The 23,552-nt window shown below is 39.4% G+C and overlaps 2 protein-coding genes across 4 annotated transcripts in view; one reads left to right on the forward strand and one right to left on the reverse strand.

Annotated features, from left to right (window-relative positions):
• The window catches only part of mapk11 (mitogen-activated protein kinase 11), a 24,912-nt gene extending 20,918 nt beyond the window's left edge, over nucleotides 1-3,994 (reverse strand). For all 3 annotated transcript variants that reach the window (XM_061914052.1, XM_061914051.1, XM_061914050.1), the window contains exons 1-2: nucleotides 3,754-3,994; nucleotides 1,315-1,444 (exon numbers count right to left, since the gene is read on the reverse strand). In XM_061914052.1, the coding sequence (XP_061770036.1) occupies nucleotides 1,315-1,444; nucleotides 3,754-3,866 (243 nt within the window). In that variant the 5' untranslated portion in view covers nucleotides 3,867-3,994. The remainder of the gene's footprint in view (nucleotides 1-1,314; nucleotides 1,445-3,753) is intronic.
• Nucleotides 3,995-8,045: 4,051 nt separating this feature from the next.
• Nucleotides 8,046-23,552, forward strand: part of LOC133560975 (FYVE, RhoGEF and PH domain-containing protein 4-like) — a 41,153-nt gene continuing 25,646 nt past the window's right edge. The window contains exon 1 of the mRNA XM_061914053.1: nucleotides 8,046-8,301. Within this exon, the coding sequence (XP_061770037.1) occupies nucleotides 8,175-8,301 (127 nt within the window). The 5' untranslated portion in view covers nucleotides 8,046-8,174. The remainder of the gene's footprint in view (nucleotides 8,302-23,552) is intronic.

The raw sequence follows: 23,552 nt of genomic DNA on the forward strand, positions 1-23,552 counted from the left end.
GACCGGCCTGGATCAATAGGAGACTGGCCGGGATCAATAGGGGACTTTCCGGGTTCAATAGGGGACTTTCTGGGATCAATAGGGGACTGGCAGGGATCAATAGGGGACTTGCCGAGATCAATAGGGGACTGGCCGGGATCATTAGGGGACTTGCCGGGATCAATAGGGGACTTGCAGTGATCAATAAGGGACTTGCCCGGTTTAATAGGAGACTTGCTGGGATTAATAAGAGACTTGCTGGGATCAATAGGGGACTTTCTGGGATCAGTAAGAGACTTGGTAGGAACAATGGGGGACTTGCTGGAATCTATAGGGGACTGGCCGGGATCAGTAGGGGACTTGCCGGGATCAATTGGGGACTTGCCGGGATCAATTGGGGACTTGCTGGGATCAATAAGAGACTTACTGGTATCAATAGGGGACTTGCTGGGATCAATAGGGGACTTGCTGGGATCAATACGAGATTTGCTGGGACCAATAAGGAACTTGCTGGGATCAATAGGGGACTTGCTGGGATCAATAATGGACTTGCTAGGATCAATAGGGGACTTGCTGGGATCAATAGGGGACTTGCCGGGATCAATAGGGGACTTGCCGGGATCAATAGGGGACTTGCCCGGTTTAATAGGAGACTTGCTGGGATTAATAAGAGACTTGCTGGAATCAATAGGGGACTTGCTGGGATCAGTAAGAGACTTGCTGGGATCAATAAAAGACTTGCTGGGAAGAATAGGGGACTTGCTGCGATCAATTGGGGACTTGCCGGGATCAATAGGGGACTTGCCGGAATAAATAGGGGACTTACCGGGATAAATAGGGGACTGGCCGGGATCAATAGGGGCTTTGCCGGGATCAATAGGGGACTTGCTGGGATCAGTAAGGGACTTGCCCGGTTTAATAGGAGACCTGCTGGGATTAATAAGAGACTTGCTGGGATCAATAGGGGACTTGCTGGGATCAGTAAGAGACTTGCTGGGATCAATAAGAGACTTGCTAGGATCAATAGGAGACTTGCTGGGAACAATGGGGGACTGGCCGGGATCAATAGGGGACTTGCTGGGATCAATAAGAGACTTGCTAGGATCAATAAGAGACTTGCTGGGAACAATAGGGGACTGGCCGGGATCAATAGGGGACTGGCCGGGATCAATAGGGGACTTGCCGGGATCAGTGGGAAACTTGCTGGGATCAATAGGACACTTGCTGGGATAATTAGGAGACTTGCTGGGATCAATAGGGGACTTGCTGGGATCAATAGAAGACTTGCCGGGATCAACAGGGGAGTTGCAGAGCTCAGCGTGTATCATTACTCACGTTCTCGTGTTTCATGTGCTTGAGAAGCCTGAGTTCCCGGTAGGAGCGGCGACTGTGGACCAGAGACTGGAAAGGCCTGGAGAGCTTCTTCAGCGCCACTTTCTGCCGCAGGACCACGTCGTAGGCGGAGCTGAGGACACAGGTGGTCAGGTCACATGGTCACATGGTCACATGGTCAGGTCACATGGTGCACACCCTCTGGCAATAATCCTAAAATGACTTTCATCAATTATATTCATAACCCAGTTTTGGGTTGGAGGACACAATGTGTTTATTTACTCTTTTTCCCTTTTTTTACAGTTTCAATATTCAACTTTACAACTTTACTACCGTAATATTAGGATTTAATTTGGTAAAAGTGTGACCTTTTTCATTTTATAATTTTATTCTAAGACTATTTACACTTAATTCTTGTAAAATTGTGACTTTTTCTGCGAACTTAAAATGATAAGAATTATAATATTCTTGTATGTATCTTGTAAAATTAGTGCTTTTTTTCTTTCAGTACGTACCAAAATATATACATATATATATATATATATATATATATATATATATATATATATATATATATATATATATATACATATACAAACCCCGTTTCCATATGAGTTGGGAAATTGTGTTAGGTGTAAATATAAACAGAATACAATGATTTGCAAATCCTTTTCAACCCATATTCAGTTGAATGCAAAACAAAGACAAGATATTTGATGTTCAAACTCATAAACTTTTTTTTTTTTGCAAATAATAATTAACTTAGAATTTCATGGCTGCAACACGTGCCAAAGTAGTTGGGAAAGGGCATGTTCACCACTGTGTTACATCACCTTTTCTTTTAACAACACTCAATAAACGTTTGGGAACTAAGGAAACTAATCGTTGAAGCTTTGAAAGTGGAATTCTTTCCCATTCTTGTTTTATGTAGAGCTTCAGTGGTTCAACAGTCCGGGGTCTCCGCTGTCGTATATTACGCTTCATAATGCATCACACATTTCCAATGGGAGACAGGTCTGGACTGCAGGCGGGCCAGGAAAGTACCCGCACTCTTTTTTTACGACGCCACGCTGTTTTAACACGTGCTGAATGTGGCTTGGCATTGTCTTGCTGAAATAAGCAGGGGCGTCCATGAAAAAGACGGCGCTTAGCTGGCAGCATATGTTGTTCCAAAACCTGTATGTACCTTTCAGCATTAATGGTGCCTTCACAGATGTGTAAGTTACCCATGCCTTGGGCATTAATGCAACCCCATACCATTACTGATGCTGTTTTTTTTACTTGGCGTCGATAACAGTCTGAATGATTCGCTTCCCCTTTGGTCCGGATGACACGATGTCGAATATTTCCAAAAACAATTTGAAATGTGGACTCGTCAGACCACTTTTCCACTTTGCATCAGTCCATCTTAGATGGTCTCGGGCCCAGAGAAGCCGGCGGCGTTTCTGGATGTTGTTGATAAATGGCTTTCTCGTTGCACAGTAGAGCTTTAACTTGCACTTACAGATGTAGCGACCAACTGTATCGAGATTGATGTCGGTTTTTGATACGAAGGTCACGGTCATTCAATGTTGGTTTCCGCCCATGCCGCTTACGTGGAGTGACTTCTCCAGATTCTCTGAACCTTTTGATGATATTTTGGACCGTAGATGTTGAAATCCCTACATTTTTTTGCAATTTGCACTTTGAGAAACATTGTTCTTAAACTGTTTGACTATTTGCTCACACAGTTGTGGACAAAGGGGTGTACCTCGCCCCATCCTTTCTTGTGAAAGACTGAGAAATTTTTGGGAAGCTGTTTTTATTCCCAATCATGGCACCCACCTGTTCCCAATTAGCCTGCACACCCGTGGGATGTTCCAAATAAGTGTTTGATGAGCATTCCTCAACTTTATCAGTATTTATTGCCACGTTTATGAGTTTGAACATCAAATATGTTGTCATTGTAGCATATTCAACTGAATATGGGTTGAAAATGATTGGCAAATCATCGTATTCCGTTTATATTTACATCTAACACAATTTCTCAACTCATATGGAAACGGGGTTTGTATGTATATATGTATATATATATATATACATACAATAAATAAATAATGTTAATATTCTGACTGTGTATTGTGAATGCTCAAAGTGTGACTAAGAGATGTTTGGTAACGGAGAGGAAGTGAAGCAACGCACTCTTGTCATTTCCCCACCTCATTAGGAACACTGCTCCAGTCCACATCAATATCAACACCTCGTTGATGCTGTCAGAGATGGCTGTCGCCATAGCAACCGTCAGACCCCCCCTCCACTGGGTTTGATGCAAAAGACATCAAATGTTTGCATAATTGTGCTGAATAACTTTTAGTATTTAAATTAAATGAGTTTAATTCCAGCACATGCGCGCAGCCTCGCCCCTGCACACGCACACGCACACGCAGGCGGAGACGGACTCACCACACAGAACCGTAGGCTCCGGAGCCCACCGGCGTCAGGTTCTGGTACCGCTCCGGAACCTCCCACACCGTCTTGTTCAGCTCCTGGCGGTAGAATCCCGGCCTGGCGGACATGTTGGGGCGGGTGTCAGCGGGGAGGACCAGGGGAGCGGGCTGTTACCTCCCTGTTGTGTAGCCGAGCTGCTGTGCTGCTGCACCGGCCACTGACAGCCGGAACCCCCGCCTCCTTCCTCCCTTTGTCTGGATGACTGCATCACCAACACGCCCCCTTCTGGTGGGAACTAGTACTCGTGTATGTGTTCATCATCCCCAGTTATTTGTTTGGATCACATCTGAAAATAACCTGAGGATAAATGATATTAACAAATGATATTAAATGATACTAACAAATATATTGAATGGTAAAAACAAATCATATTAGATTAAATTAGAAAATGGATGGATGGATATCACCAAATGATATTAAATTATATTAACAAATAATGTTAAATGATCTTAACAAATTATATTATATTAACAAATAATATTAACAAATGATATTAAATCATGTTAACAAATAATATTAAAATATATAGACAAATTATATTAAGTTAAATTAACAAATTACATTAAATGATATTACCAAATTAAATCAGATGTAATTACCAAATAATATTAAATTATATTAACAAATAATATTAAATGGTATTGACAAATGAAATTAAATGATATCAACAAATTATATTAATAAATTATATTAACAATTTATATTAAATAATATTAATAAATGATATTAAATGATACTAACAAATATATTGAATGGTAAAAACAAATTATATCAAATTATATTAGAACATGGATGGATGGATATTACCAAATGATATTAAATTATATTAACAAATAATGTTAAATGATCTTAAACAAATTATATTAACAAATAATATTAAATGATATTAACAAATAATATTAAATTATGTTAATAAATAATATTAAAATATATAGACAAATTATATTAATTTAAATTAACAAATTACATTAAATGATATGACCAAATTATATTAAATGTAATTACCAAATATTAAATGATATTGACAAATGATATTAAATGATATCAACAAATGATATTAATGATATTAATAAATAATATTAACCATTTATACAAAATTATATTAATAAATTATATTAAATTATATTAACAAATTACATTAAATTATATTAACAAATCATATTAAATGATATTAAAAAATATTAAATTGTATTAACAAATTATATTAAATTATATCAACAAATGATATTAAATATTATTAACAAATAATATTAAATGATATTGACAAAGTATATTATACTATATTAATAAATGATATTAACAAATTATTTTAAATTATATTAACAAATGATAGTAAAGTATATTAAATTATATTTAATACATGATATTAAATGATATAAACAAATTATATTAACAAATTATATTAAGTGATATCAACAAATTATTTAAATGATATTAACAATTGATTTTAAATGATATTTAAAAATGATATTAAATGATATTAATAAATGATATTAACAAATGATATTAAATTATATTAACAAATAATGTTAGATGATCTTAAACAAATTATATTAACAAATAATATTAAATGATATTAACAAATAATATTAAATTATGTTAATAAATAATATTAAAATATATAGACAAATTATATTAATTTAAATTAACAAATTACATTAAATGATATGACCAAATTATATTAAATGTAATTACCAAATATTAAATGATATTGACAAATAATATTAAATGATATCAACAAATGATATTAATGATAGTAATAAATAATATTAACCATTTATACTAAATTATATTAATAAATTATATTAAATTATATTAACAAATTACATTAAATTATATTAACAAATCATATTAAATGATATTAGAAAATATTAAATTTTATTAACAAATTATATTAAATTATATCAACAAATGATATTAAATATTATTAACAAATAATATTAAATGATATTAACAAAGTATATTATACTATATTAATAAATGATATTAACAAATTATTTTAAATTATATTAACAAATGATAGTAAAGTATATTAAATTATATTTAATACATGATATTAAATGATATAAACAAATTATATTAACAAATTATATTAAGTGATATCAACAAATTATTTAAATGATATTAACAAATGATTTTAAATTATATTTAAAAATGATATTAAATGATATTAATAAATGATATTAACAAATTATATTAAATTATATTAACAAATGATATTAAGTGACATGAACAAATAATATTAAATTACATTATCAAATTATATTAAATTATATTTAAAAAATACATTGAATGATAAAAATAAATTATATTAAATGATATTAACATTAGAAAATGGATGGACGGATATTACCAAATGATATTAAATTATATTAACAAATAATATGCTGGATCCATTATGGATTGAACTTTCACAGTATCATGTTAGACCCGCTCGACATCCATTGCTTTCGGTCCCCTAGAGAGAGGGGGAGGGGGGGGCGGGTCTTGCCCACATATGCGGTCCTCTCCAAGGTTTCTCATAGTCATCATTGTCACCGATGTCCCACTGGGTGTGAGTGTTCCTTGCCCTTATGTGGGCTCTACCGAGGATGTCAAAATGATTTGTGTTGTGGTTTGTGCAGCCCTTTGAGACACTAGTGATATAGGGCTATATAAATAATCATTGATTGATTGGTTGATTAATTGAATATTAAATGATCTTAACAAAATATATTATATTAACAAACAATATTAAATGATGTTAAATTATATTAACACATTATATTAAATTATATTTGAAAAATTATATTATATGATATAAACAAATTATAATAAATGATATGAACAAATAATATTAAATCATATTAACAAATGATATTAAATGATATTGAAAAAATATATTGAATGGTAAAAACAAATGATATTAAATTATATTAACACATTTTATTAAATTATATTAAAAAATGGATGGATGATATTAGAAAATGATATTAAATTATATTAACAAATAATGTTAAATGATTTCAACAAATTATATTATATTAACAAATAATATTAAATGATATTAACAAATAATATTAGAAGATATTAACAAATTATATTAAGTTGAATAAAAAAATTACATTAAATGATATTACCAAATTATATCAGATGATATTACCAAATATTATTAAATGATATTAACAAATAATATAAAAAAATATTAACAAATGATATTAAATTATATCAACAAATGATATTACATTTTATTAACAAAAAAATTAACAAATGATATAAAATGATATTAATAAATTATATTAAATTATATTAATAAATGATAATAAATTATATTAACAAATACTATTACCAAATGATATTAAATTATATTAACAAATGATATTAAATGATATAAACAAATGATAATAAATTATATTAACAGATTATGGTAAATTAAGGGAAGTCTGGGCTTCCCTGCTTAAGCTGCTACCCCCGCGACCTGACCTCGGATAAGCGGAAGAAGATGGATGGATGGATGTTAAATTGTATTTAAAAACAGGTAGTAGGCCTTTGCTAAGGGCCACCTGGGGTAACAGTAGTTAAGGGGTTAACCTCTTAGTGCCCCTAGACCCCCCAGAGAGGAGCCTCTACTGCCGGATGCACTTTAATGTCATGCCCAGGACATACATACATACATACATACACACACACACACACACACACATACATATATATATATATATATATATATATGTGTGTGTGTGTGTGTGTGTGTGTATGTAATATATATATATATATAATTCTTGCTATAGTTGGAAGAGAGGGATTCAATTCATTTGAATCTGAATTAATATATTTTTTGTGGATTTTTAAAAAACATTTTAGCAGCCTACTTTATTATTTGTATTATTTACATTTATTATTTTGTTGGGTTATTTATTTTCACCTGAATATGGATGTTTCTGAACAAACATCCATATATAAATTGAAGTACCAATGATCGCCTTTCCTTTCACAGTTTATGAACCTACATTCATATTTTGTTGAAGATAATGATAAATAGCAACAATTTTTGAATTGTTGCTATTTTTTAGAATATTTTTAAAAAATCTCACGTACCTCCTTGACATACCTTCAAGTACCCCCAGGGGTACGCGTGCCCCCATTTAAGAACCACTGCATTAATGTTACTTAAAACACTAATAATGTGTTCTGTCGCCATCTAGTGGCTAAAATTAGTAACAGCAGGCAATCAACTGAAGCAAATTGAGCCCTCCGACTCCCCGTAATTAGCACACACACACACACACACACTCCCACGCACACGCGCGCCTCCTCCTCCTCCTCGGCTGCAAGTTTGGACTCTCAGCCTTCTTTGAGCGACACTTTGGAGGCGACACGCGTGACTCGGAGGCGCCATGTTCGACTTGAAGAAAAGGAACAGTTTGACGCTCAACAGCGGCCGCGAGTCTCGGGACGTGGAAGAGTTCCGGCGCGTGGCTGTAAGGCGGAAAGTGAAAGGCGACACGCAGGATGGCCACGCAGGTGACTTCACTTTGTACCTGACTATTCATTCATTCTTTGCCTTCAACGCTTCACTTGCTGTCTTCTGCCCTTCTTTTCCCGCCACTGACGACTGTCACTATGACGACTGTCATCTATGGCGACTGTCTTTGATTGATTGATTGAAACTTGTATTAGTAGATAGCACAATTCAGTACATATTCCCTATAATTGACCACTAAATGGTAACACCCCAATAAGTTTTTCAACTTGTTTAAATGCCTACTGAAATGAGATTTTCTTATTTAAACGAGGATAGCAGGTCCATTTTATGTGTCATACTTGATCATTTCAATCAATCAATCAATCAATGTTTACTTATATAGCCCTATATCACTAGTGTCTCAAAGGGCTGCACAAACCACAACACAAACCACTACGACATCCTCGGAAGAACCCACATAAGGGCAAGGAAAACTCACACCTAGTGGGACGTCGGGGACAATGATGACTATGAGAACCTTGGAGAGGACCACATATGTGGGCAACCCCCCCCTCTAGGGGACCGAAAGCAATGGATGTCGAGCGGGTCTAACACGATACTGTGAAAGTTCAATCCATAGTGGATCCAACCCAGCCGCGAGAGTCCAGTCCACAGCGGAGCCAGCAGGAAACCATCCCAAGCGGAGAGTCCAGTCCATAGTGGATCTAACATAATAGTGTGAGAGTCCAGTCCATAGTGGATCTAACATAATAGTGTGAGAGTCCAGTCCATAGTGGATCTAACATAATAGTGTGAGAGTCCAGTCCATAGTGGATCTAACATAATAGTGTGAGAGTCCAGTCCATAGTGGAGCCAACATCATAGTGAGAGTCCAGTCCATAGTGGATCCAACATCATAGTGAGAGTCCAGTCCATAGTGGATCTAACATAATAGTGAGAGTCCAGTCCATAGTGGATCCAACATAATAGTGAGAGTCCAGTCCATTGTGAATCCAACATAATAGTGAGAGTCCAGTCCATAGTGGATCTAACGTAATAGCGTGAGAGTCCAGTCCATAGTGGATCTAATATAATAGTGTGAGAGTCCAGTCTATAGTGGGTCTAACATAATAGTGAGAGTCCAGTCCATAGTGGATCTAACATAATAGTGTGAGAGTCCAGACCATAGTGGATCTAACATAATAGTGAGAGTCCAGTCCATAGTGGATCTAACATAATAGTGAGAGTCCAGTCCATAGTGGATCTAACATAATAGGGGGAGTCCAGTCCATAGTGGATCTAACATAATAGTGTGAGAGTCCAGCCCATAGTGGATCTAACATAATAGTGAGAGTCCAGTCGATAGTGGAGCCAACATCATAGTGAGAGTCCAGTTCATAGTGGATCCAACATCATAGTGAGAGTCCAGTCCATAGTGGATCTAACATAATAGGGGGAGTCTAGTCCATAGTGGATCTAACATAATAGTGTGAGAGTCCAGCCCATAGTGGATCTAACATAATAGTGAGAGTCCAGTCCATAGTGGATCCAACATAACAGTGAGAGTCCAGTCCATAGTGGATCCAACATAATAGTGAGAGTCCAGTCCATAGTGGATCTAACGTAATAGCGTGAGAGTCCAGTCCCTAGTGGATCTAATACAATAGTGTGAGAGTCCAGACCATAGTGGATCTAACATAATAGTGAGAGTCCAGTCCATAGTAGATCCAACATAATAGTGAAGGTCCAGTCCATAGTGGATCTATCATAATAGTGTGAGAGTCCAGACCATAGTGGATCTAACATAATAGTGAGAGTCCAGTCCATAGTGGATCTAACATAATAGTGAGAGTCCAGTCCATAGTGGATCCAACATAATAGTGAGAGTCCAGTCCATGGTGGATCCAACATCATAGTGAGAGTCCAGTCCATAGTGGATCTAACATAATAGGGGGAGTCCAGTCCATAGTGGATCTAACATAATAGTGTGAGAGTCCAGCCCATAGTGGATCTAACATAATAGTGAGAGTTCAGTCCATAGTGGATCCAACATAACAGTGAGAGTCCAGTCCATAGTGCCATCCATCCATCCATCCATCCATCATCTTCCGCTTATCCGAGGTCGGGTCGCGGGGGCAACAGCCTAAGCAGGGAAACCCAGACTTCCCTCTCCCCAGCCACTTCGTCTAGCTCTTCCCGGGGGATCCCGAGGCGTTCCCAGGCCAGCCGGGAGACATAGTCTTCCCAACGTGTCCTGGGTCTTCCCCGTGGCCTCCTACCGGTTGGACGTGCCCTAAACACCTCCCTAGGGAGGCGTTCGGGTGGCATCCTGACCAGATGCCCGAACCACCTCATCTGGCTCCTCTCGATGTGAAGGAGCAGCGGCTTTACTTTGAGTTCCTCCCGGATGGCAGAGCTTCTCACCCTATCTCTAAGGGAGAGCCCCGCCACACGGCGGAGGAAACTCATTTCGGCCGCTTGTACCCGTGATCTTATCCTTTCGGTCATGACCCAAAGCTCATGACCATAGGTGAGGATGGGAACGTAGATCGACCGGTAAATTGAGAGCTTTACCTTCCGGCTCAGCTCCTTCTTCACCACAACGGACCGGTACAACGTCCGCATTACTGAAGACGCCGCACCGATCCGCCTGTCGATCTCACGATCCACTCTTCCCTCACTCGTGAACAAGACTCCTAGGTACTTGAACTCCTCCACTTGGGGCAGGGTCTCCTCCCCAACCCGGAGATGGCACTCCACCCTTTTCCGGGCGAGAACCATGGACTCGGACTTGGAGGTGCTGATTCTCATTCCGGTCGCTTCACACTCGGCTGCGAAACGATCCAGCGAGAGCTGAAGATCCCGGTCAGATGAAGCCATCAGGACCACATCATCTGCAAAAAGCAGAGACCTAATCCTGCGGTTACCAAACCGGAACCCCTCAACGCCTTGACTGCGCCTAGAAATTCTGTCCATAAAAGTTATGAACAGAATCGGTGACAAAGGACAGCCTTGGCGGAGTCCAACCCTCACTGGAAATGTGTTCGACTTACTGCCGGCAATGCGGACCAAGTTCTGGCACTGATCGTACAGGGATCGTACTGGCACTTCCCTCTACGATCAGTGCCAGTCCATAGTGGATCCAACATAATAGTGAGAGTCCAGTCCATGGTGGATCTAACGTAATAGCGTGAGAGTCCAGTCCATAGTGGATCTAATATAATAGTGTGAGAGTCCAGACCATGGTGGATATAACATAATAGTAAGAGTCCAGTCCATAGTAGATCCAACATAATAGTGAAGGTCCAGTCCATAGTGGATCTACCATAATAGTGTTAGAGTACAGTCCATAGTGGATCTAACATAATAGCCCGATATTGCCATATTTTTGCTGAAAGGATTTAGTAGAGAACATCGACGATAAAGTTCGCAACTTTTGGTCGCTAATTAAAAAAAGCCTTGCCTGTACCGGAAGTATCAGACGATGTGCGCGTGACGTCACGGGTTGTGGACTTCCTACGGCGTCACATTAGTGCCAAAAATCCAAGCGCATAAAAACTTGTTATCGCGCGCTGATTTTCCACTTCGTGCACCCTTTTTGCGCGCGTGTGGCGCCTTTTTGCGTGCGCCGTCTTCGTTTTGGCACTTTGTGGGCGGTTATTCTTACACGGCCCCTCCTTTCTGATCGGTTTGATTGATTGATTGATACTTTTATTAGTAGATTGCACAGTTCAGTACATATTCCGTACAATTGACCACTAAATGGTAACACCCCAATAAGTTTTTCAACTTGTTTAAGTCGGGGTCCACGTGAATCAATTCATGGTACAAATATATACTATCAACATAATACAGTCATCACACAAGTTAATCATCATAGTATGTACATTGAATTATTTACATTATTTACAATCTGGGGGGTGGGATGAGGAGCTTTGGTTGATATCAGAACTTCAGTCATCAACAATTGCATCAACAGAGAAATGTGGACATTGAAACAGTATAGGTCTTATTTAGTAGGATATGTACAGCCAGCAGAGAACATAGTGAGTTCAGATAGCATTAGAACAAGTATATACATTAGAAGTACATTTGAGTTGTTTATAATCCGGGGAGATGGGATGTGAATGGAGGAGGGTATTAGTAAAGTGTTGAAGTTGCCTGGAGGTGTTGTTTTAGAGCGGTTTTGAAGGAATATAGAGATGCACTTACTTTTATACCTGTTGGGAGTGCATTCCACATTGATGTGGCATAGAAAGAGAATGAGTTAAGACCTTTGTTAGATCGAAATCTGGGTTTAACGTGGTTTGTGCAGCCCCCCCTGGTGATTGTGGTTATGGCGGTCATTTACGTTAAGGAAGTAGTTTGACATGTACTTCGGGATCAAGGAGGTGTAGCGGATTTTTATAGACTAGGCTCAGTGCAAGTTGTTTTACTCTGTCCTCCACCCTGAGCCAGCCCACTTTGGAGAAGTGGGTTGGAGTGAGGCGTGATCTGGGGTGAAAATAGCTGAGGGCCAATCAGAAGTATAGCAGGGCGGGTCATGGTCAATATGTATCAAGATGATACTGCTCCTGTCGACAAACAAATTCTAAAAAGTCCAAATTTAGTGGAATTGTGGAAAATGCCAATTGAATTTTGTATTAAAGTCTTTGAAGAAGGTAATGTCTCCTCTGTTGAGAGAACATCACATAGTTAATGAAGTTTTAAGCTCAATCTCTTTTCACACAACCAGTCCACAGATGTCAGTCAATGATGGAAATTATATTTTCAAATATGTTTTCTTTCCTCTCGTCTGTTTTAAAAAATATTTTTATTCATCTAATATTTGTATATATGCCACAATGGGGGACTATTCATTTTCTTTCCTCTATCTACTTTAAGTTTACACCAGAGTCTACCCGAACCCACTTATCTATGCGTACTTCATATCAAGACCACATGATTAGCATATAGGCCTAATTATTGATGTTATGATTGCAATTACTATTTTAGTAGAATAATGAATGACAGGTTATCCCTACAATTAATGAATATGGTTTTAATATTACTACAAAAAGTATTTACGCTTCTGCAAACAACTCAAACTATGGAAAATTAGATATCAGCCCAGATCAGTACAGATGGCAGAGTTAAAAATATGTCTTTAAAAAAACAACAACAAAAGCTTGCTCCATACATTAGGCAAATTACATCTGAGAGATAATAGTGTAAGACTTACTTGTTCAGCCATGATAGCCTCATGAAAACCTGACATCCATCCATCCATCTTCTTCCGCTTATCCGAGGTCGGGTCACGGGGGCAACAGCCTAAACAGGGAAACCCAGACTTCCCTTTCCCCAGCCACTTCGTCCAGCTCTTCCCGGGGGATCCCGAGGCGTTCCCAGGCCAGCCGGGAGACATAATCTTCCCAATGTGTCCTGGGTCTTCCCCGTGGCCTCCTACCGGTTGGACGTGCCCTAAACACTTCCATAGGGAGGCGTTCGGGTGGCATCCTGACCAGATGCCCGAACCACCTCATCTGGCTCCTCTCGATGTGGAGGAGCAGCGGCTTTACTTTGAGTTCCTCCCGGATGGCAGAGCTTCTCACCCTATCTCTAAGGGAGAGCCCCGCTACACGGCGGAGGAAACTCATTTCGGCCGCTTGTACCCGTGATCTTATCGGCTGCAAAGTGATCCAGTGAGAGCTGAAGATCCCGGTCAGATGAAGCCATCAGGACCATCAAGGTTTATTCAGGTGTACTGGAGAGGAGGCTACGCCGGATAGTCGAACCTCGGATTCAGGAGGAACAGTGTGGTTTTCGTCCTGGTCGTGGAACTGTGGACCAGCTCTATACTCTCGGCAGGGTTCTTGAGGATGGATGGGAGTTTGCCCAACCAGTCTACATGTGCTTTGTGGACTTGGAGAAGGCATTCGACCGTGTCCCTCGGGAAGTCCTGTGGGGAGTGCTTAGAGAGTATGGGGTATCGGACTGTCTTATTGTGGCGGTCCGCTCCCTGTACGATCAGTGCCAGAGCTTGGTCTTCATTGCCGGCAGTAAGTCGAACACATTTCCAGTAAGGGTTGGACTCCGTCAAGGCTGTCCTTTGTCACCGAATCTGTTCATAACTTTTATGGACAGAATTTCTAGGCGCAGTCAAGGCGTTGAGGGGTTCCGGTTTGGTGACCGCAGGATTAGGTCTCTGCTTTTTGCAAAAAACCTGACATTTATAACAAATCAAACCGTTTGGAAATGAGTTGAAAATTGAGCAAGTTATGGTTATTTAAATAGTACATGTTCCTTGACAACTATGTACTGGGCGTGGCCAGCTGCATGAGGTAAAATGGCCGCCACGTTGCCATTGACTGACAGCGCTCAGAGCCAATCAGAAAGAAGGGGCTGTCTAACCATTCCCGCCCTCAAAGTGCCAAAACAAACTTGAGAGCGCGAGGAGAGATGCCAGACCGAGACGGAGCGCGCACATGTAGGCACCGCGCGCGCGCAAAAAGGCGATTTGCGCGCACAAAATGGCACCGCGCGCGAAGTGGAGAATCAGCGCGCGATAACAGTTTTTATGCGCTTGGATTTTTGGCACTAAAGTGACGCCATAAGCTCCTCACATCTGAACATTGTTTACAATCATGGCCACCAGAAAGCGACGATTTCCCCATTACTTTGAGCGAGGCTGGAAGATTCATGGATGAGGATAGTGAGAGTTAAGGACTAGAAGGAGAAAAAAGAAAAAAGAGGGCAGTGGGAGTGATTCAGTGTTAATTTTGTTGACAAAAAATTTCTGTCATAGTTATCTGACTAAAACGAGACAATAACTAAATAATTTACGTGGACTAAGACGATGACGAGGCGTATCGACATATTCGTCAACGAATAAAAACGAGAGGAAAATATCTGCCAGAGATGAGGTCCAATCGGAACTCATTTCGTTAGGAAGAGGCGGGAGGAGTCGGGAAGAGAACCAATCAGAGCGAGGTGGTAAGGAAGTTACGTAAACGTAGTTTGCGTTTGAGACAACATGTCAATGCCGGGGAGGAAGAGGAGAGAGGACATATGGGGACATTTTATATTTGAGGTCAAAGATAACAAGACGCAGTGTAAGAAACGGGGAAAAACACAACAAACTTGAAGCGACATTTACAGTCGAATCACCCCGAAATCCACACACAGGTAAGCATTTTTCCACAACATACAACTCACTCGACGTTATCCCGTTTATTACTCGTGAAATATTAAATTTGAGACGTGATTTTCATCAAAACACGACTTGTATCTGTGATTTTTACGCTGTTTTGCTTTGACTTTCAGAAATTGAAGGGAAAGTTTACATATTACCCTTTAGTCGACTAAATCTACTGTAGTTTTCCTTGACTATAATCTTATATTTCGTCAAATAAAACAATTTAAATAACTAAATTATGACTAAAACTAAATGACATTTTAGTCAAAAGACTATGACTAAAACTAAATCAAATTTTGCTGTCAAAATTAACACTGGAGTGATTCAGATGTTATTAGACACATTTACTAGTATAATTCTGGAAAATCCCCTATCTGCTTATTGTGTTACTAGTGTTTTAGTAGGGGTGTAACGGCACACAAAAATTTCGGTTCGGTACGTACCTCGGTTTAGAGGTCACGGTTCGGTTCATTTTCGGTACAGTAAGAAAACAACAAAATCTATATTTTTTTGGTTATTTATTTACCAAATTTGTAAACAATGGCTTTGTACTTTTAACATTGGGAACACTATAATAATTCTACCCATGTTAATCCACATTAAACCGCTTCAAGTTTAATAAAATGACAAAACCTTTCTTCTACGTATAAAAAGTGCAACATTAAACAGTTTCAAGTCAACTCATCATGCTTAATTTATTACAGCATTTGGGAAGCCTGTAGTTGACTTTTATTATACACACACACACACACACACACACACACAGCGAAATGAGCTAATGTTACGCTAAAACCTAGTTAGCCTTCACCTCAAGCCAGAACTATGAGAGAGCTGAGCTGCAGTTTAAGTTTCTAGTAGGTCAACGGGCTCATAGTGATATTTGTAATAGTTGTGACTGGGAAGTGTTTAGTATAATTTGGGGAGAGTACGATGTCCGCTGCTCACCTGCTAAACACATATCTGCTCATCTCGACGCCGGAGCACTGACTCCATGCGCTCTGAATACGCACTGCTGATTGGCTTTGTATGTAACCAATCAGATGGTTGTGTGGGCGGGACAATGCTGGGTGCTCACTGCTCAGACAGAGGCAGCTTGTTAAGACTTTAGCTTACAAACTCGTTCGATACACCCCCGTACCTTTTACGGTTCAATACAAATACACATACCGTTACACCCCTATGTTTTAGTGAGATTATATGGTACCTAAAAGTCGGAGGGGTGTGGCCACGGGTGTGGTGACCGCCAGTGTCACAGAGGGAAGCCATGTTTCTCGACAAGGCGAAGCGAAGGCAGCTGGTCGGGCCGGACTGAGCTTTTTCCCCCCCACGAAGCATTCTACGTTCGGGGCGGCCGGTCGGAGGAGGCGAGACAGTCCGCAGCTGCCTCTTTGACAGGTGCACGAGGAACGACGCAAGCTCCGCTCATGTCCACGGTAAGAGCCGACTTATTACCACCATTTTCTCACCGAAACCTGCCGGTTGACATGTGGTCGGGAACCATGTTCGCTTGACTGCTCTGATCCATAGTAAAGCTTCACCTCCGGGAATGTAAACGACGAAACGCCGGCTGTGTTTGTGTTGCTAAAGGCAGCTGCAATACGCCGCTTCCCACCTACATCTTTCTTCGTTGACGTCTCCATTATTAATTGAACAAATTGCAAAAGATTCAGCAACACAGATGTCCAGAATACTGTGGAATTATGCGAGTAAAGCAGACGCTTATAGCTTGGATCTGGCTGGAACAAAATGTCCGCTACAGTCCATGACGTCAACAGGATACCCCGCGCGAAATTTAAAATTGCAATTTAGTAAACTAAAATGGCCGTATTGGCATGTGTTGCAATGTTAATATTTCATCATTGATATATAAACTATCAGACTGCGTGGTCGGTAGTAGTGGCTTTCAGTAGGCCTTTAAGTCGGGGTCCACGTTAATCAATCGATGGTAAATGATGACGACTGTCATTATGAGTGATGACGTCTCATGCTGTTGAGCAAACATGACGTCATGGTAACACACACTAACACACGCATTATGAAACATGAAGTCATGGTGCTCATGAGTGCCTGCTCAGCTTGTTGGGATTATTGCACGCAAATCTCCTTCCTGCAGCCTGGACTTTCTTTTTGATACTTCTTTCTTTGGCCAACACACACACACTAACACACACACACATTGATTGATTGATTGAAAGTTGTATGAGTAGATAGTAGACAGTAGAGTACATATTGCGTACAATGGACACTAACACACGCACCCACACACACATTAAGACTCGCACACATTAACACGCACACACTAACACAATAACACACTAAAACACACACATTAACATGCACACTAACACACACACACATTAACACACACGTTATGACACGCACACACTAACACATTAATTAACACACACATTAACACGTACACACTAACACACGATAATACATGTACACACTAACACGTACACATTGACACAGATTAACACACACATTAACACACACACACACTAACACACACGCATTAACACACAGACACAGTAATACACACATTATGCCACGCACACACTAACACATACTAACACACACACATTAACACACACACACTAACACACAATAACACGCACACACTAAAACATTCATTAACACAAACAAACACACTAACACGCACATTAACTCACACAAGCACGTACACATACACATTCGCATACACTAACACATACACACTAACACGCACAAACACGTATACATACACATTAACACAGTAACACGCACGTTAACACACACAAACACATACACATTAACACGCACACACAATAATAACACACTAAAACACACATTAACATGCACACTAACACACACACACATTAACACACACATTATGACACGCACACACTAACACGTAAATTAACACACACACATTAACACGTACACACTAACACACAATAACACACGTACACATTGACACACATAAACACACACACTAACACACACGCATTAACACACACACACACTATTACACACATGCCACACACACACTAACACATACCAACACACACACATTAACACATACACACTAACACAATATAACACGCACACAGTAAAACATTCATTAACACACTAACAAACACACTAACACGCACATTAACTCACACAAGCACGTACACATACACATTCGCACACACTAACACACACACACACACACACACACACTAACACGCACATTTACACGCACAAACACGTATACATACACATTAACACACACTAACACGCACGTTAACACACACAAACACATACACATTAACACGCACACACTAACACGCCCATTTACACACACAAGCACGTACACGTACACATTTACACACACATTAACACTTTTGCACACACTAACACGCACATTAACGCACACAAACACGTACACATACATATTAACACACACACAAACACGCACATTAACACACACAAACATGTACACATTAACACACACTTAACACACACACACACTAACACGCACACTAACGCACGCACACTAACACACACATTAACATACTCACACACTAACTCACATTGCCACACAGTCTAACACGCACACTAACACACTGACACACTAACACACACACGCTAACGCACACATTAACATACCTACACACTAACACACATTGCCACACACAGTCTAACACGCACACCAACTCACTGACACACTAACACACACACTAACACACACGTTGCCACACTCACACGCACAGTAACACACACAAACACTAACCCACACTTTAACACGCTCACACACTAACACATGCACACTAACACACACACAATAACACACGCACACACTAACATACACGCTAACACACACATTAACATACTCACACACTAACACACATTGCCACACTCACAGTCTAACACGCACAGCCACACACTCGCACACTAACACACACACGTTACCACACTTACACGCACAGTAACGCACACAAACACTCACCCACACATTAACACACTAACACACTCACATACTAACACAATCACACATTAACACACGCACACATTAACACACGCACACACTAACCCACACATTAACACACGCACACACTAACCCACACATTAACACACTCACACATTAACACACACTAACACACTCACACATTACACACTCACACACTAACACACACATTAACACACAGTAACATACACATTAACACACTCACACACACATTAACACACTCACACAGTAACATACACATTAACAAACACACACACTAACACATTAATTGTCAAGCACACACTAACACACACACACACAGGCGCACACATTCTCACACACACACATAGGGAGCACACGAGCAGGCGCACACACACACACACACACACACAGAGGCGCACACAAAGGGCCACTGTGTGTGTGTGTGCGCGCGTGTGTGGGTGTGTAGAAGGGAAGTGTTGGGCGTGATGAGACAAAGAAAGTCTGCTGCAGTGGTGCCCAGCATCACTTGTACTTCATCAATGTCACAGTGGATGAATACTTCTTGTACTCACAACTATTTGCAAATGTCTACACACATCTGTGTGTCTGTATCTCAATGTGTGTGTCTGTATCTCAATGTGTGTGTCTGCATCTCAATGTGTGTCATCCACATGTCTTAATATATGTGTCTATTTCCATTTGTGTGTGTGTTGTGTGGGTATAAAAAAACCTGTGTGTGTGTGTGTGTGTGTGTGTGTGTGTGTGTGTGTGTGTGTGTGTGTGTGTGTGTGTGTGTGTGTGTGTGTGTGTGTGTGTGTGTGTGTGTGTGTGTGTGTGTGTGTGTGTGAAACAGACACCCAGATTACGACTTTAGCAACACTTCTGCCCTGTAAGACTTGTGTCCATGCAAAGTGTAAATAGACTATCAAATTTTAATGTAGTTTTTTTTATACGCACACGAATTAAAACACGGATACACAGATCTGATTACACATACACAATTTGAGATAGCCATTTGCGAATAGTTGTATCTCTATCTACACATCTCTGTGTGTCTGTATCTCAATGTGTGTGTCTATTCAGATCCACATGTTTTAATTTGTCTATTTCCATTTGTGTGTGACAATCTACACACATCTGTGTGTCTGTATCTCAATGTGTGTGTCTGTATTCAGATCCACATGTTTTAATTTGTGTCTATTTCCTTTCGTGTGTGTCTGTTATAACAAAATGTAAAAAAATCTGTCCGTATGTCAAACTGTGTGTGTGTGTGTGTGTGTGTGTGTGTATCCAGATTTGTGTGAAACAGACACCCAGATTGTGACTTTAGCAACACTTATGCCCTGTAAGACTTGTGTGTCCATGCAATGTGTAAAAAGACGTGTCCATCAAATTTTAATAGGTTTTTTTACACACACTCAAATCGATATACACACACAGATCTGATTACACGCACCAACTTGTGTGCAGGGATCTGAACATGTAAAAAAAACTTGATTTCGATACACAAACACCCTTTTTCACACACACTCAAATCGATATACGGACACAAATCAAAATACAAACACAAATTAAAACATGGACACAAAGATGTGATTACACTCACACACATTGAAATACAGACACACAGGTTGGTGCACATGACACACAAATCTTACACGTCAGAAAGTGTCACAAAAGTTGTGTGTAAGAAGACGACGAATCAGGGTTCATGCTTCACACAAATCTAAATACACAGACACACACTTTATTTTAGACACACAAAATTTTAATACGGACACACAAATTAAAACACACACACACTGATCTGATTACACACACACATTTAAACACGGACACACAAATTAGTACACAGGCAAATGAATCAGATTACAGAGACACAGATTGAGTTATGGCATTTGCAGATAGTTTTGCTAAAATACACATGCAATTTTTTGAACACACACAGATTGAAATACGAACATGAATATATTTTACACACACAAAGATTCAGACACACACACAAATTAGTTCACAGACATACAAATCTTACACGGCAGAAAGTGTCTCAAAAATTGTGTAAAAAGACGGCTGATCAGGGTTCCTGCTTCACACAAATCTGAATACACAGGCACACTTTTTTACACACCCACAAATCGTAATACAGACACACAAATTAAAACACGCACACACTGATCTGATTACACACACACATTGAAATATGGGCAAACAAATTAGTACATAGGCAAATAATTCAGATTACAGACACAGATTGAGATATGGCATTTGCAGATAGTTTTGCTAAAATACACAAATGCCATTTATTGAACACACACAGATTGAAATATGAATATATTTATTTTACACACACAAATATTTAGACACAGACACACAAATTAGTGCACAGACACACAAATCTTACACGGCAGAAAGTGTCTCAAAAGTTTTGTAAAAAGACTGCTAATCAGGGTTCCTGCTTCACACAAATCTGAATACACAGACACACACACACTTTCTTTTTTTTTTTTTTTACATACCCACAAATCGTAATACAGACACACAAATTAAAGCACACACATACTGATCTGATTACACACACATTGAAATATGGACAAACAAATTAGTACATAGGCAAAGGAATCATTACAGACACACAGATTGAGATATGGCATTTGCAGATAGTTTTGCTAAAATACACAAATGCAATTTTTTGAACACACACACACATTGAAATACAAACATCATTTTATTTTATTTTTACATCCATCCATCCATTTTCTACCGCTTATACCTTTTTTGGGCCGTTCACAGATCAAAATACGAACACAAATATTTATTTTACACACACAAAGATTGAGACACAGACACACAAATCTTACACGACAGAAAGTGTCGCAAAAGTTACGTGTAAAATGACGGCTAATCAGGGTTCCTGCTTCACACAAATCTGAATACACAGCCACACACACCAATCAAAATATGGACACACAAATCACGAGGATGTGATTACAGACACACACAGATTGAGCTACAGACACACAAATCTTACACGGCAGAATGTCTCAAAAGTTGTGTGTAAAAAGACTGCTAATCAGGGTTCCTACTTCACACAAATCTGAATACACAGGCATACGCTTTTTTTATTTTTATTTTTTACATACACACAAATCGTAATACGGACACACAAATTAAAACACGCACACACTGATCTGATTACACACACTGAAATAAGGACACACAAATTAATACATAGGCCAGGGGACGGCAACCCTAAATGTTGAAAAAGCCATATTGGACCAAAAATACAAAAACAAATCCGTCTGGAGCCGCGAAAAAATAAAAGCCATATTAGATACAGATACTGTGTAATGAGATATAAATTGAATTATGAGGACTTAAATGAAACTAAATGAGCTCAAATATACATACAAAGGAGGCATAACGATGCAATATGTACATACAGCTAGCCTAAATAGCATGTTAGCATTGATTAGCTTGCAGTCATGCAGTGACCAAATATGTCTGATTAGCACTCCACACAAGTCAATAACATCAACAAAACTCACCTTTGTGCATTCATGCACAACATTATAAGTTTGGTGGACAAAATGAGACAGAAAAAGAAGTGGCATAAAACACATCTTAGAAAGTCGGAGAAAGTTATACATGTAAACCAGGGATCGGCAACCCGCAGCTCTTTGGCCACTCTGATGTGGCTCAGCTGCATAATTCGCTGCTTCTGTCATCACACGTGCGAGTTTGCAAGGCATACTTACTCAACAGCCATACAGGTTACACTGAAGGTTGGGATATAATTTTAACACTCTTACTAATATGTGCCACACTGTGAACTCACACCTAACAAGAATGACAAACACATTTCGGGAGAACATCCTCACAGTAACACAACATAAACCCAACAGAACAAATACCCACAATCCCATGCATCCGCGACTCTTCCTGGCTATTTTATACACCACCGCCCCCCCGACCCTGCCCACCTCAACCGACGCGGGGGGGTTGGTGCTAGCGGGGTGTATAATATAGCCGGGAAGAGTCACGGATGCATGGGATTGTGGGTATTTTTTCTGTTGTTTATGTTATGTTACTGTGAGGATTAGAGATGCGCGGTTTGCGGTCTCATCTGCGGAGTCCGCGGATAAACCGCGGGTCGGGCGGGTGACATGACGAAAAAATAGATTTTG

Source organism: Nerophis ophidion, linkage group LG10 (genome assembly GCF_033978795.1).
Source record: "Nerophis ophidion isolate RoL-2023_Sa linkage group LG10, RoL_Noph_v1.0, whole genome shotgun sequence".
NCBI lineage: Eukaryota > Metazoa > Chordata > Actinopteri > Syngnathiformes > Syngnathidae > Nerophis > Nerophis ophidion.